A 16,596-nucleotide genomic window follows, 5' to 3' on the forward strand; every position below is an offset into this window, starting at 1 on the left:
TCAAAGCATGCTGCCAAGGACGAGCTCTCTGCTATCGGAAAAGGCAAATGGTACGCCGATTTGTCAAGCTTTGCCCATCTCAATGCTCAAGACCTTCACTCTGGCTTCTTGAACCGTCTGTACACCAGCCGTGACTATGAAGCCGGTTTGGTAAATTTAATGAAAGAGCGATATGAGGTAACTAATGCTCAACTCTGCTTAACTGTCTCTCTTGTAAATTCCAAATATCAACTCCAGTAGCCCCCAAGTGACGGTTTATGATATCAATCTGAACCGGGACTTAGCAATAACCTATCATGCTTAGCCTCCAGGGACCGAGTTATCACTTTAAGATGAACCGGTATTTGTAAAAGCACAATATTGTACCTTTCACTGATGTAGCCCCCAAGGTCCGGTTTAACTTTGTAAAGATGAACCGGGACTTTTAAAAGACTTCCCAAATTAGTACTTTGAGCAAACATACATTAGCCCCCAAGTGCCAAGAGTAATACTTGTATTGTGCTTGGGACTTGTAAAAATTTCGAGAACCAGCAAATATGCATTAGCCCCCAAGTATCAAGTACATAACTTGCTATGTGGTTGGTACTTCAAACATGTAACACCAACTCATTATACTTCTGTCTTGTTCTAGGCTGAACTGAGCAAAAAAGAAGCTCAAACCGCTGATCTGCAAGAGAACATCAAATCCCAGCAAGCTGAAACCGCCAAGGCAAAGGATGAGCTGACTAGCGCTTTAGCCGCTATGGAAAAGCTAAAGGAGAGTTTCAACAAAGAGCGTGCAGATTGGAACACGGAATAATCCGCTTTGCAGAAAAGAGCCGAAGACCCAGAAGCAGCTCTTAAACCGGTGGTAGATGAGCTGACTGGCGTAAAGCGGCAGATACATGCCATGACTGCTGCTGTGTTCGGTAAGCACCCGTGCCTTATACTTTCAACATATATTTCCATGCGTTGCCGGTTTACTGATGTTTGTAACGATGTAGGAACTCGCATTAGTCATCTAGGCTCTGATGTACAGACGAAGCTGAAAGCTGCCTACACGCTGATAGAGCAATTGTATACCGGCGCGCAATGAATCATCTGCACCGCTTCTCACAATAAGCCGCCCCCGACATTAATCAAGGATACCTTAGTCAGGCTATCTATGTTGCCTGCCCGGGTAGAAGAGCTAAAGAGATCTGCTGCAAGGGCTGGAGCTTTAACTGCACTAACCCGGGCAAAAGCATGGGTGCCTGATCTTGATCCGGCAGATGTCATTAAAGGCTACCCAAGCTTAAAAGAAGACGGATCAGAGTTTTGCACTGATGATCTCCATGCCATAAACCGGGAAGTTCGTCCACTGGCTTGCCAACTTCCTGAAGAAGTTGATCTGTCATTTTACCAAGCGAGTTATGACACCAATAACAGACGGGTTGCTGCACCGACTCCTGAGGCTCAAAACCTGATCCCTCCAATCCGTAAGCACACTTATGCCCCTGATATTGAACCGTCCACCCTTATAAGCGACGAAGTTGTGTTCCAAGCGTTAACTGGGATCGACTGGACAACTATTGACTTCCAGCCACTGGGTAGAGACGAAGAGGATGAACCGGTGCGAGATGATCCGCAGCCGTCAGGTCAAGCTGGTGACCAATCATAATCCGTAGGCCGGTTTAGTCTTCCATGTGCTGCAACACTTATTTGAGAAACAATTATCCTTTTGGGCGCTGAAACGCCTTGTAATAGGCTAGTTAAAACACTTCGTCTGTTATGCCTTCATGCATATTTATGTGCAACTGATGCTTGCTAATCCGCCATGCTTAAGACATGATGTTCATAATCCATAGCAATTTATTCTAGCTATCCCTGCAGATAAGAAGCTGAAAGCGCCCTGGCGGTTTACCACCGGGCGGGTCATAATGCCCAAATATATATATATAACCAAGGTTTATAACCAAAGTTATAAAAAAATAACCAAATATGGAAATACGTGATACCTGTGACCTTGAGTCATAATGTTGGCTCACCAACCTTGTAGTGAGGGTAACAACCCTAATCTGGAGTATCAGTAACTCCTGTTATATGATGCCGGCTTACAATAAAACCGTTCCGGGTTGTGATAAACACCGGTTTATTCAATACTGGTGACTTTGAGTCGAAACCAGACCGGGCTGATAGTCTCCGGATTATAACTGATCATGTACTGACAACTTGGAGTTGACAGCCTAACCGGGTTGATGAACACCGGTTTAAAAAACATCACAAATCTTGTCAAAAGAGAGAAAAACTTAGCAAAAAGCAAATAAAAACCCTTGTAGTCGAGGCTTTTCACGGGCTGCCAGGCCCCAAATTCGAGGCTTTTCATGGGCTGCCAGGCCACTGAGTTAAACCATTTTTGCAAAGCCTTTTAAGATGGTCCTCAATCATTAACCAAACATCATTTTAACTTGACAGGTTCAGGGTCTTATTAGAGTAACTTGTCAAAGTTCGACGGGTCATACCAGGTTTACCTGGGCGGAGTAACTTACTTAAAGAGGCTGGCTAACCCGGGGTTTTAGGTGTATACACCAGGCTTCCAAGCCATGGCTTGATAGCCTATTACAAGTGTAGATTCTTAGTTCATTTCGACAGCGAAGAATCCCCAAGTAATATTTTGAGCTGTGCTCATTGGGTGCCTATGTTTGAGTTGTTGTTTTACAACACTCTCTTTGGCCCCGGATTGATTTGGCTTTGAGCCGATCAAGAGGTGTGACTATGGTTCGGATACGACCAAGCACCCAAGTGATGTTGTGGCATTGCGCCGATCAAGAGGTGTAGCTATGGTTCGGATACGACCAAGCCCCCAAGTGATATTGTATAAAGCTTTGATAAGCTGAATCAAGGGGTAAACCGGACGCCGTTTTATAAACAGAAGCTCCATGTAACCACACATGATGTTAGAAAAACAACAGATACCCTTTAGCTGAGGTTCCGGTTTATTATATTGATCATAATATATACATTGTCATAGCTATGTACATAAGCAGAGCCTATGGCTCAAGTATAGTAGGGCCGAAGATGAGCTATATTCCACGGCCGGTGGGTCTCCTCCTACGATTTACGTGAGTCTTTGCGCTCTCGAACATCGATTAGGTAGTATGACCCGTTGTGCGGATTCTTGCTGACCACAAAGGGTCCTTCCCAAGGGGGGGATAACTTGTGCATGTCCGTCTGATCCTGGATGAGTCGGAGCACCAAATCGCCTTCTTGAAAGGTTCTGGTTCTAACCCGGCGGCTATGATAACGACGCAGATCTTGCTGATAAATCACTGAACGTGCTGCTGCCATGTCACACTCCTCATCTAACAGGTCAAGAGCTTCCTGCCGTGCCTTCTCATTGTCAGCTTCGACATATGCTGCTACACGGGGTGAGTCATGACGGATGTCACTAGGAAGAACCGCCTCCGCACCATAAACCATGAAAAAGGCGTGTATCTCGTCGATCTGTTGGGTGTGGTATTGATGCTCCATAACACAGAAGGTAACTCATCAACCCAACAACCCGGCGTCCGTTGCAAAGGAACCATAAGCCGGGGTTTGATACCTCTCAAGATCTCTTGATTGGCCCTCTCCGCTTGACCATTGGACTGGGGGTGAGCCACTGATGAGACGTCAAGCCGGATATGCTCACGTTGAGAGAACTCCTTCATGGCACCCTTTGACAGATTAGTACCATTGTCTGTTATAATGTTGTGTGGAAAGCCAAACCGGAAGATCACCTTTTTGATGAATTGAACCGCCGTAGTTGCATCACACTTACTGACTGGCTCTGCCTCCACCCACTTTGCGAACTTATCAACCGCCACCAAAAGGTGGGTCTTCTTGTCCTTGGATCTCTTGAAGGGCCCAACCATATCCAGCCCCCAAGTTGCAAACGGCCAAGTGATTGGAATCATCCTCAATTCTTGAGCCGGTATATGAGTACGTCGTGAGAATTTTTGACATCCATCACACCTTTTGACCAAGTCCTCGGCATCAGCATGAGCTGTTAACCAATAAAACCCGTGACGAAACGCTTTGGCCACCAAAGACTTTGAACCGGCATGGTGACCACAGTCTCCTTCGTGGATCTCACGCAAAATTTCACGGCCTTCTTCAGGGGATACACAGCATTGAAACGCCCCTGTCACACTGCAATGATGTAACTCTCCATTGATGATTGTCATAGACTTGGACCGTCGGATGATCTGCCTGGCCGAAGTTTCGTCTTCTGGTAAATCGCCCCGGTTCATATACGCCAAATATGGAACCGTCCAATCCAGAATAACATGAAGAGCTGCCACCAACTGAGCCTCCGGATCAGGAATAGCCAAATCCTCTTCACCAGGGAGCTTGATGGACGGATTATGCAGCACATCCAGGAAGACATTAGGTGGAACCGTTTTATGTTGGGAACCCAAGCGGCTTAAAGCGTCCGCTGCTTCATTCTTCCGCCGGTCCACATGATCCACCTGATAACCTTTGAAGTGACCTGCAACAATATCCACCTCTCGACGATATGCCGCCATGAGTGGGTCCTTAGAATCCCAAGTGCCAGACACTTGTTGAGCCACTAGGTCTGAGTCACCGAAGCATTTAACTCGGCTTAGGTTCAAATCCTTAGCCATCCGAAGACCATGGAGTAAGGCCTCATATTTAGCTACATTGTTAGTGCAAGGGAACATTAAACGGAGAACATAACAAAACTTATCACCTCGTGGGGAAGTTAATACGACTCCAGCCCCCGAGCCCTCCAATTGCTTGGACCCATCAAAATGAATAGTCCAATAAGTATGATCCGGCTTCTCTTCTGGCGCTTGTAGTTCTGTCCAGTCATTGATGAAATCCACAAGTGCCTGAGATTTGGTCGTCGTTCGGGGTATGTATTTCAACCCGTGAGGCCCAAGCTCGATAGCCCACTTAGCAATCCGGCCAGTTGCTTCCCTGTTCTGGATTATATCCCCCAAAGGAGCAGATCTGACCACCGTGATGGGATGACCTTGGAAATATTGTTTAAGCTTCCGGCTTGCCATGAAAACTCCATACACCAATTTCTGCCAATGCAGGTCCCTCTGCTTGGACTCAATAAGTACCTCACTGATATAGTAAACCGGCCGTTGAACCGGATATTCCTTTCCGGCCTCCTTGCGCTCCACCACAATAGCCACGCTAACAGCCCGGGCGTTAGCTGCCACATACAGCAACAACGGCTCTTTGTCAACCGGAGCAGCGAGAACCGGCGGATTAGCCAGCTGCCGCTTTAAGTCCTCAAATGCTTCATTAGCGGCGTTACTCCAGACGAATTTATCCATTTTCTTCAGCATCTGATACAAAGGGATGGCCTTCTCGCCAAGGCGACTTATAAACCGGCTCAACGCGGCAATCCGGCCTGCCAGGCGTTGAACATCATTGATATACTTCGGTTTGGCCAAAGAAGTGATGGCTTTGATCTTCTCCGGATTAGCTTCAATGCCCCTGTTAGACACCAAAAACCCCAAGAGCTTGCCGGCCGGTACACCAAAAACACACTTGGCCGGATTAAGCATCATTTTATAAACCCGGAGGTTATCAAAGGTCTCCTTCAAGTCACCAATGAACGTCTCCTCCTTTCTGGATTTTACCACGATATCATCCACATAAGCATGAACATTGCGGCCGATTTGATCATGAAGGCAATTCTGCAAGCACCGCTGATAAGTCGCCTGGGCACTCTTGAGCCCAAAGGGCATAGACACATAGCAGAAGGCTCCAAAGGGAGTTATGAAGGCTATCTTCTCCTGGTCCTTAACTGCCATTTTGATGTGATGGTAACTAGAATACGCATCTAGAAAGCTCAAACGCTCGCAACCCGCCGTAGCATCAACGATTTGATCAATACGAGGGAGGGCAAAAGGATCTGCTGGACAAGCTTTGTTGAGATCTGTGTAGTCCACACACATACGCCAAGTTCCGTTTTTCTTGAGCACCAGCACCGGATTAGCCAACCACTCAGGATGAAACACTTCGATGATAAACCCAGCCGCCAAGAGCCGGGCAACTTCTTCTCCGATAGCCTTGCGTCCTTCTTCATTGAACCGGCGGAAAAATTTCTTGACCAGTTTATACTTGGGATCAACATTGAGAGTGTGCTCAACGAGTTCTCTCGGTACACCTGGCATGTCAGAAGGCTTCCATGCAAAGATGTCCCGATTCTCACGGATGAACTCGATGAGCGCGCTTTCCTATTTCGGATCCAAGTTAGCGCTGATGCTAAACTGCTTGGATGAATCGCCAGGCACGAAGTCAACAAGCTTAGTCTCATCAGCCAATTTAAACTTCAGGGCCGGATCATACTCTGTAGTTGGTTTCTTCAATGAAGTCATATATGTCGGATCAACATTGTCTTTGTAAAACTTCAACTCTTCTGTTGCACAAACCGACTCAGCATAAGCCGCATCACCTTCTTCACACTCCAAAGCGATCTTGCGGCTCTCATGCACTGTTATAGTTCCCTTGTGACCCGGCATCTTGAGCTGCAGATAGACATAACAAGGCCATGCCATAAACTTGGCATAAGCTGGCCGTCCAAACAGGGCATGATACGAGCTTTTGATTTTCACCACTTCAAAGGTCAATGTTTCTGATCTCGAGTCATGCTCATCTCCAAAAGCCACCTCTAGAGCTATTTTACCAACAGGATATGCCGATTTACCAGGCACCACACCATGGAACACCGTCTTGGACGGTTTAAGATTTTTATCTGTTAACCCCATGGGACGGAAAGTTTCGTAATAAAGGATATTGATACTACTCCCCCCATCCATGAGTACCTTAGTGAACTTATAACCTCCCACCTGAGGCGCCACCACCAATTCCAGATGACCCGGATTGTCAACCCGGGGTCGATGATCCTCTCTACTCCACACGATCGGCTGCTCAGACCAGCACAAGTAGCGGGGCACTGCCGGTTCAACGGAGTTCACTGCCCTCTTATGAAGCTTCTCATCGCGCTTGCACAAGCTAGTGGTGAAGACATGATACTGCCCACTGTTCAACTGCTTCGGGTTGCTCTGATAACCCGACTGCTGCTGTTGCTGCTGATTGCCCTGATGATTATAACCACCTTGGTTGCCCTGATTGCCTTGATTGTTATGTCCACCCTGATTACCATGGAAGCCTGAACCGGAATTGCCTCCACCATAACCCGGACCATGAGATCCGGGCCTGAACCGCCACCCGGTCCATGATCATATCGGAAGAGATCTGAATTTTTGAACTCCTGCATGATATAACAATCCTTCCAGAGGTGCGTGGACGGTGTCTCCTTCGTTCCATGTTTTGGGCAAGGCTGGTTCAACAGATAAGACAGGCGGTCCGGGTTAGGACTTGGCCCTCCACCACGCTGGGGCGGTTTACCCTTACGCCGCTGACCCTTGTCCTGCGCGTTGGTATTAGCCACAAAATCTAGGCTGGCATCCGCTTTATGCTTACCATTATTTCCATGACCCGCCGGGTTATGCTGCCGCCCCTTGGTATTGCCGCTCTTCTTTCCCTTCCCTGTCTTGTCATCGTCGGACTCGGGATCCTTGGTACTATCAGAGTCGGCATACTTCACCAGAGCAGCCATGAGAGTCCCCATGTCATTACAGTGACGCTCGAGCCGTCCCAATTTCAACTTCAGTGGTGTAAACCGGAAATTGCCTTCCAACGTCAAAATTGTTGTATCAGCGTTGATGCGGTCTGATGAATGCAAGATTTGTGAAACCCGACGCACCCAATGGGTTGTTGATTCTCCTTCCTCCTGTACACAGGCAGCCAAATCTACAATCGACATAGGCTGCTTGCATGTGTCTTTGAAATTTTGAATAAACCGGGCTCTTAGCTCGGCCCATGACCGAATGGAGTTGGCTGGCAAGTTTTTCAACCAAGTGCGAGCCGTTCCTGCCAACATCATGGTAAAGTATTTTGCACACGCCGCATCGTCCACATCCAGCATCTCCATTGCCATCTCATAGCTTTCGACCCATATCTCGGGGGATAAATCGGCAGTGTAATTCGGCACCTTGCGCAGGCCATTGAAATCCTTGGGCAGGCGCACGTTGCGTAGCGCAGGGACGAGACATGGTACTCCCAAAGAGCTGGAAGTAACTCCTGGTTCCACCGATGTGGTTGGACAGACTGGGGTAAGTTGGCGGGCCTCATGTTGTGCTGCTAATTCGGCCTCTCGACGAGCTCGAGCACGATCCACCACATCCTGAGCATCACCTCCACCACCCGCCGGGTTATGGCCACGGGGCGGATCACGGTTTCGGGCATTGCTTGACACGGCCGGTTCATCCATACGCCTGCTGTAGCTCCGGCTTGGGCGGGGAGTAGAATGGATCCTCTCGCGACTATATGAACAAGCCTCCTACTGAACCAAAGCTGTCTGAAGAAGCTCCCTAACCCGTCGCGTCTCGACTGCCATCGGAGACTCGCCTTCGATCGGGATCGCCGCCAGCCGTGGAGCGGCAGCGACAATGTTGTCCATCGGGTTAGAGTAGTGACCCGGTGGTGTTGGGACATGCTGTGTCACAATGTTGTCCCCATGAGGTGGATCTACCAAACGTGGCTGAACCGGCGCCCCCGCTCCAGGTGCCTCCGCCCGGTTTACCACCGGCGGATTATTGGTCCCAGCTCCTGGGGTATTAAAGAGGTTCCTAGCTTCATAAACCGGCGGCAGGCGAGATCGGTACCTCCTCTTCAGGACATCGTTCGACGCACTCTGATCCAGCATAAGCCGGTAAGCCTATGCATCCAATGCGGCCCGTTCCGCAGCCATCCTGGTATCCTCAGCTGCCAAATCGGCTTTGGCCTGGGTGATCTGATCCTTCACCTTCGCGATTTCTGCATTATGTGCATCTTGATCCGCCGGGTTAACCTTCGCCATCAGCGTTGCCAAAGCGTCAAATAAATCAGATAGAACCTGAGCCGGCGGTCGCACAGGGCCTCCTGCCCCGGCTGCTGTTGATCCGAAAATCATCGCCGCTGCGGTCGAAGAGTGGAGCGCTGGTTGTGTACCGGCCATGAAGATCGCAACCCGGTTTGGCAGATCAAAGGGGTCCGGAATATTGTCGCCATCGGAACAACCCCCAATTCGGCCATCTTGCAACTGATACAACGACTCGGTCTCTCCGGTTGATGACTCGTCGCCGGAATAAACGTCGGTTTCCTCACCAGATTCTGATCTATCCTCAGATTCCCCTCCGTGGATGACTCCCACGAAGGCACGCTTCATGACAGGCTTAACCCGGGCAGATCTCGCACGCTAAGCCGTTTCAACGAGGTCGGTGCAGATGTCCGGCTCAGGGCCCGGTTCGCCGATTTTGCCAATGAAAACGTGTATGCCACTGAAGTGGACCCGGTACCCGTACTCCATTGAGCCGGCCTCGGGGCCCCAGCCTGCATCGTCGATGTAGAGCTTGCCGCGACGACTCTTGGTCGTCCGACCCACAGCGTAGCCCTTGAGTCCTTCGAAGCTGCCCTCTAAGAACTCGAAACCATCGTGCGATAGGCCCACGGTGGGCGCCAACTGTCGTGGTTTTGTCACGGCAGATGTCCTAAGGAAAGGACTTAGTCGTGGAGCCATCGCGCGGGTTAGCTTAAAGGGGTTAAAGCGGACAAAGGACGCAGAGAGTTTATACTGGTTCGGCCCCTTGCGGTGAAGGTAAAAGCCTAATCTAGTTGTTGTGGTATTGCTAGGGTTTTGATGATCAGGGAGAGAATACACTTTCCTGAGTCTCGAGTTGTTATCTGTTCTCTAAATCGCCGCCGGGTCGTCCCCTTATATACATGGGTTGACGCCCGTCGGTTTACAGAATCCCGAGGCCGGCTCATAAACGTGTCCGGCTCTGTCTCTGCTCTTTCTATCTTGCAACACAAGTTTACATATCAATACCGGTTTATGTCTATAGGCTTTAAACTGGCCTTGGGCCCTGGGCCTTCTCAAGCGTCACCGTCTTTGTCTTCACGGGCTTCAGATACAGTGAACAATTATGGGGTTAACCCGGCCTCTCCTAGCCGGTTTACGCCCAGTAGTAATATCCCCAACACCCACCGTGCCGCAGGGACGAACTTCAATAGCCCATCATAGCACTCTCAGTCAGGGGGTTAGGGAACTCTTGAAGATATCGATAGAATAACATTTTTTCATAAGTTTCAGTGGACGCAGAGCCAACAAGTGCAGTTTTTCAACATAAGGTCAGGTTACAGAAAGGCCTATTTTGATAAGCAAGGCATTGCAAACAAATAGGTAGAGCAGAGAGCTAACCTAAGGAGCGAGCTTGTTGTAGTTGGTCTAAAGGGGGAAATAAATGACTGTCCCGCTACTACTTCCTTGATTCCCGGGAAAGAAGGAAGACCGAGGGTAACTAACTCTTCCTTCTAAAAAATCTATATCCCAGCTCGTTTTCATCGAGCCTTCCCCCCGTTTGGAATATAGCCAAGTGGTAAGGCATCGGTTTTTGGTACCGTCATGCAAAGGTTCGAATCCTTTTACTCCAGAGCTTTAGGTACAAAAAATTACAAACTTTCTGCTAGTGCCAGTAGTTTTCAAATTCCAATAGTTTAAATTTGAATTATTTGAAATTTGTGTGAATCACTAGTTTGTGAATTCTTTGAATAGTTTTCAAATTACAAACTTTATTTATTCTCTTTTTCTTATGTTTAATATTAGTGTGTTTTATCATTGTATTCAATTTGGTAATACTTCGGTTATTTAAAAAATAAAATGTCTTTGTAACAGATGAGTTTTCGTCCGAAACCTTGATACTTCGAAAGAGATTGTCCATTTTGTACACGAAGTGCATCTAGTTTTTGCCGTAACCCTCTCAACTTTTTTTCACATGCTATGTAAGTGAAATGATAATACCATGCCAACTTTCAACGTTTTCAGAGTTCATTTGTACTGCTTTTCAATTTCAGGGTCATTTAGCTCAAAAAATATCAATAAATGCATTAAAAATAGCAAATGATGTCAGAAAGGGTTGAAAGTTGATGACGTGGCTTTGAATGGTGCATACTGAACGCACAAAAAGTCTGGAGTTGTAATGGGTTTAAAAAATGAAATGCCTTTTGTAACAGATGAGTTTTTGTCCGAAACCCTGATACTTCGAAAGAGATTGTCCATTTTGTGCACGAAGTGCATCCAGTTTTTGCCGTAACCCTCTCAACTACTTTGCACATGCTATGTGGGTGAAACGATGATACCATGCCAACTTTCAACCTTTTCAGAGTTCATTTGTACTGCTTTTCAATTTCAGGGTCATTTAGCTCTAAAAAATCAATAAATGAGCTGAAAAATAGCAAATGATGTCAGAAAGGTACACGTTTGTCCGAAGCACAAAAGTACACGTTTCAAATGCCAAAACACATCAGCACTCTAACTATTATAAAGATTCCCTATGGTTTTTCCAAAGTGGGACTTTCCAGATATACAAGTCCGGAGACTCACTAGAGAAGAAAGTGATGACAGTGAAGCTGATCACAGCCCAGAGTGGGATCTTTGGGTGTGAAACTTTTTCTTCACGTGTGTCCCTTTGCGCCGTAACCATGGACAATCTTCATCATTTAACTGGATGCTCGGGTCAATATTCACTCTGAATGGAGCAATTTCATTAAACTTTTCATAACCGGTTAGGACGGAGACGGGAAGGCACTAAGTAAACCACACCTACATATGCAAACTAAGTGTTATTTTGACCTCAAATTGCATATAAATAAAATAGTACCACATACAATTCCTCCCAAAATAAAACCCACAAATCACTATACTTATAGAGCATTGCAAGAGCTAATCTAGCAATGAGAGATGAAAGGACAAAGTTGCTAACCTTTGTGATCACTTGGATGGATGGGGTGCCTTTAAATCTTCACAAATTTTGGCAAAAATGGAGTGTGAGCTCAAGAGGAAGAGGAAGAAAATAGAGGAGAGGGGGAAAACACAGCGCTTCGGCTCGGGCTGGACGAAGCACACTATATATAGTGTGACCTTTAGTACCGGTTGGTTATATGGACGGCACTAAAGGTTCGTCTCTAGTCCCCGTTCATGGCATGAACCGATACTAAAGGTTCTGGCCGGGCCCCAGCTTGACACAAGTCTGTCACTACCTCATTAGTACCGGTTCGTGGCACGAACCGGTACTAAAGATTCTCCACGAACCGGTAGTAATGAGGGCCGCCGGCCTAGCCGTTGGAACCGGCACTAATGGTCACATTAGTGCCGGTTCAGTTACAAACCGGAACTAATGTGCTTCACATTAGGCCCTTTTTCTACTAGTGTGTCTTAAACCGGGACTAAAGGTTCCATTTGAACCGGGAGTAATGCCTTCCTGACGTCCTAACCACTCGAACCGGGACTAATGTGTATATTGAGCTTGGACCAAAATCCTGTTTTCTACTAGTGTTAAGAGAAAAGTGAAATTAAGCAGATCGGTTGATCCCCTCACATGGTTTCACAAAAGGGAGAAAAAGCACGTGAAAGTGCACATGCGCCTGGGTACGGTATACCCAGGTTCCTTTTCGATCTGCTGCTAGATGCTTTGGCAGTTGGGAATAAAAAAACGGGGCGAGCGGTTGTGATTGAGATACCAATGTCCAAGAGAGGAGAACGAACCAGTTAAAAGAGAGGAATCGATCTGTCACCACTGACATACACGGAGACGCCCAAGTGCAGTGCCTCATTGTTCGATGGCACGTTCACCGGAGCACCAGAGTACGGGCTACACCTACACCGATCATCAAGAGTGGTGCGTGCCTTGCTTCGCTTTCTCATCTGTAGTAACGCAAATTAAAGGCATAGTAGACGAATTTGAAAAAGAGTGCATTCCTATATACTGGTATAGGCAGAACCGATGGCTGACGAGGGGAAGTAGAATAACTTCCACTAGTATAATGCCATTTCCTCCTATCTAAAATATAGTACTTGATGCTTAAGGTCACTGACAAAGTTCTTCTATATGGCACTTTCAACATCACATTTTGTGCAAGTATTTTTTCCCTCACATAATCGATTGACGTCTTTCGTTAGAGATTGTCAAACTTTGAGATATTTGGCGGGTAAAATTGCTAAAAGGACATACAATTTAGGTTGGCTCATGCTCCTCTTTTGATAGGAGTATTCATGAGGAAATACTTACCCATACCAAGCCTTAAGTGAAACTGATACTGTAAAGTAGTGCTGATTACAAAGGAGTGAAGTTTTTCCTCATAACATTAAAAAGTTATAATTTTATTTTGTCCTTAAAAAATTCATTTCTAGACTCAGTTTGCAGCGAGAGAGAAAAAAAGAAGATGTTTATTGAGAAACCAGTGATTAATGACAAGAGCATAATCCACACCAAATTGTCCTGTTTGTTCCAGTTATGTGTGTATATGTGTGCATCACAAGATATATTTTAAACCACCTCACTAACCCCCACCCCTCTCTCTCTCTCTCTCTCTCTCTCTCTCTCTTCCTGTGTGGGCGCGCGCGCGTGTACACGTAGAGATGATCACAAATTGTCGTTTTCCACCGGGATCACAGCGAAAACTTTCTATCAAGATGTGTACCGCTCAAGTTGCCAATCTTTCATATATATTTAAATTTGAGGATAGATCCACTTTCGGTACAATAATAATATGTACAATCTTTCATGTCTTGTACTCTTGTTACACAACTTAAGCAATGAGCACCGTATAATGAAAAGTTGGTGGCCTTCTGAATGCTGTAACCTATCCCTACGTTTTACTTCGGTACGAAGATACAACCTGGTGTATGGCTTGAGACAAGACCTCTGAGCATGGAGCAGTACCTACAAATACTCCCTCGGTCCTAAAACGTAAGACGTTTTTCGGCACCATCTCTTACATTTTGAGACAGAGGGAGTATCTTATGTTCTCAGCAGAGCAGATTGGACCAACGAACCTTGAACCACGTGCGGTCATGTCACAGTTTGATCTTGTAACGGCAACGTCACCCACAAGGTGCCACGTTACAAGCAAGGTCACTCTTTGCCCCTTTGGCCACCATGGAACGGCATCGACGGTCATATGCCGAACTAGAACTATATCGACCATCACTAGGTGGCCAGTTGTTACTTACTACTCCAAGTGTGTCCATGTACGGAGCATGGCTGCCGTTTATCCAAGTACGGAGGGAGAAACAAATATTAAACTAGTGGGTGATACGCAGCCGTACAGAAGTGGACGCTTCATTATACTCTAAGTGCAAGCGATAGGTGCTCTAAGCCAAGGCCCCAAAACAGGAAAAGAAAGAATCATCAGCGTCCAAGTTGCTCCGTACCGAACTTTGGCTCCGTGTATAATATTCCATGAGCACATGCACCATCTCCGGCGGCACTACCCGGTCCGTGCATGACTGCATGAGCGTACGTGTCACTTCCCGATACGTTGGAAATGGCGAGACGTGAGGCGGAGCGGGGAGCAACTACTACATACCATATCTAGCAGCCGCTACTTGTTTCCCTCCCTCTCTCAGGTGCCCCCCTCCCCAGATACAGCCCTCACCCAACGCGCACACACTCCCTCTGTCCCCTGTCTTCCTCCCTCCCTCTCCCAGCTGGATACGGGGGTCTCCGGTTAGCCGGCGGCGTGTGTGCTGCTTAGTTACTTAGTACACGTGATGGTGCGGCGGAAGACGGTGATCGAGAGAATCGAGGACACAACGAGCCGGCAGGTGACCTTCTCCAAGAGGAAGGGCGGGCTGTTCAAGAAGGCCAGGGAGCTGGGCGTCCTCTGCGACGCCCAGGTAGGGATCCTCCTCTTCTCCAACACCGGCCGCCTCTACGAGTACTCCAACTCCACCTCCGGGTACTGTTTGTTGTATCTATGCTTTTTTCCTGCCAGTTGCGTGGATTTCTTCAATTGATATCGTGCTGGCGCTGATCAGCTAAATACGTGTGACTATTGTTTGTTGGTCTATAGCCCTTAGCTAGATAGGCAGATACATAGCAAATACGATGGAGGCCCACTAAAATACTAATGAGTCATATTAATTTATGTCCATGCCACCAGTAAATGTTTCGAGCTAATTCATTTCTTAGTTGATCCACCCATGGATGTTAATTTGCAAGAAGAGTACAAAACTAAGAGACTTAATGATCTATTTTATGTTGATCAACATATTTTCTTGGTCTCAACTTAATTACTGCCTTACTGAACCTGATTGTTTTTTGGTGATATTTTCCATACTTTGTTACTTCTTTCTCTATATTGACGATCGAGAGATGTCATCATAGGAAAAGGATGATGTGGTATTTTGACTCTCGATTATTAGAGATATATATGAGCAGGTCGGTGGTATTTGGTGATACACTTAATAAGCATGTAATTTCACATAGTGGCATTTATTCATTTATTTTGCGGGGAACTTGTCTTAATTGTTGATGCATTCGTCAGTTCCAACCGTCTTTTTGCGGGGAGAGTTCTTTGGACTCAAACCATCATGTATTGAATAAATTGGACATGCTTAAACTTCATAGAGAGCATGCACAAATACAGAAATAATGAATTTATATCTCATTGCCACTACTAGAATATGGTTTTGTGCCGAGTTTCAAAACTTCGCCGGGTTTTTTCTATTGAGCACTCGGCAAAATTTCTGCCTGGCGAGTTTAATTCAAATTTTGGCTCGACAGTGATAAGCAACTCGGCAGACTGAATACTTTGCCTAGTTCCAACGAAAAATGACTTGGCAAAAAAAAACTTGGCTGTATCATAATTTCGCTGAGTTCCTAGGAGAAACCCGGCTAAGACTGAATTCTGGGCCCGATGTCAAGCTGGTGGCAGAGCCGTGACGACGGTCTTTCTTTGCCGAGTTTCGGCTAACGGAGACTCATCAACCATTTTATCTTTTTCATTTTTTTAAATGGGAATTCCAGGGGTCATCTCTTTGCCGAGTTGCTTCTGTAAGAGACTCAGCAAATATTTCCTAATTTTCATTTTCTTAAACTGGAATCCTAAGGTCCACGGCTTTACCGAGTTGCGTTCGTAGAAAACTCGGCAAAAACTGACAGGTGAGCTGTCGAGTCACGTGCAGTTGACTAGCTGACCATGCGCCTGTGCTGGTCGCGCGCGTCGCATACGGCGGGCACCGCGTACAGAGGCTGTGTTTAGTCCCACCTCACCACGCGGGGCGCGCGCCAACCGGCATAAATAGCGGCGGAGGCGAAAGGTGGTAAGCTTCTCTGTTGTTGCATTAGGTCCATCAATTCTCATTGTGTGAATGACGTAGCTTCAAACTAGATTGCATTTCATCAACTGATGTTCATCGAGCGTCAAATTCATCTTGTTCATATACGCTGTAGCCCTACTACAATGAAAGAGATTTTAAAATTTTCATTTATTTTAAATAAGTTATTTATTTTTTTCTGTTTTTCTTCAGTTTTGTCGTTACTATATGTTTTTTTCTTTTTTCTAAAAATATTTTAATTTTTTTAAAAGAATCTTGTTTTTGTATTTCTGTTCACACATTTAGCAAATGACGGAGCCATAACGGTAGTCTTTCTTTGCCGAGTTTCGGCTAAGGGCGATTCTAGTAGTATGCTTTCCATTGAAGTATATTTGTAAACTTGATCTCAAAAA

General features: G+C 46.5%; 1 protein-coding gene across 1 annotated transcript in view; it reads left to right on the top strand.

The window, feature by feature from the left end:
• The first annotated feature begins 14,635 nt into the window (after positions 1-14,635).
• The window catches only part of LOC123163988 (MADS-box transcription factor 23), a 6,149-nt gene continuing 4,188 nt past the window's right edge, over positions 14,636-16,596 (top strand). Inside the window, exon 1 of the mRNA XM_044581406.1 lies at positions 14,636-14,823. Coding sequence (XP_044437341.1) covers positions 14,636-14,823 — 188 coding nt within the window. The remainder of the gene's footprint in view (positions 14,824-16,596) is intronic.

Source organism: Triticum aestivum, chromosome 1D (genome assembly GCF_018294505.1).
Source record: "Triticum aestivum cultivar Chinese Spring chromosome 1D, IWGSC CS RefSeq v2.1, whole genome shotgun sequence".
NCBI classification, from domain to species: Eukaryota; Viridiplantae; Streptophyta; class Magnoliopsida; order Poales; family Poaceae; genus Triticum; species Triticum aestivum.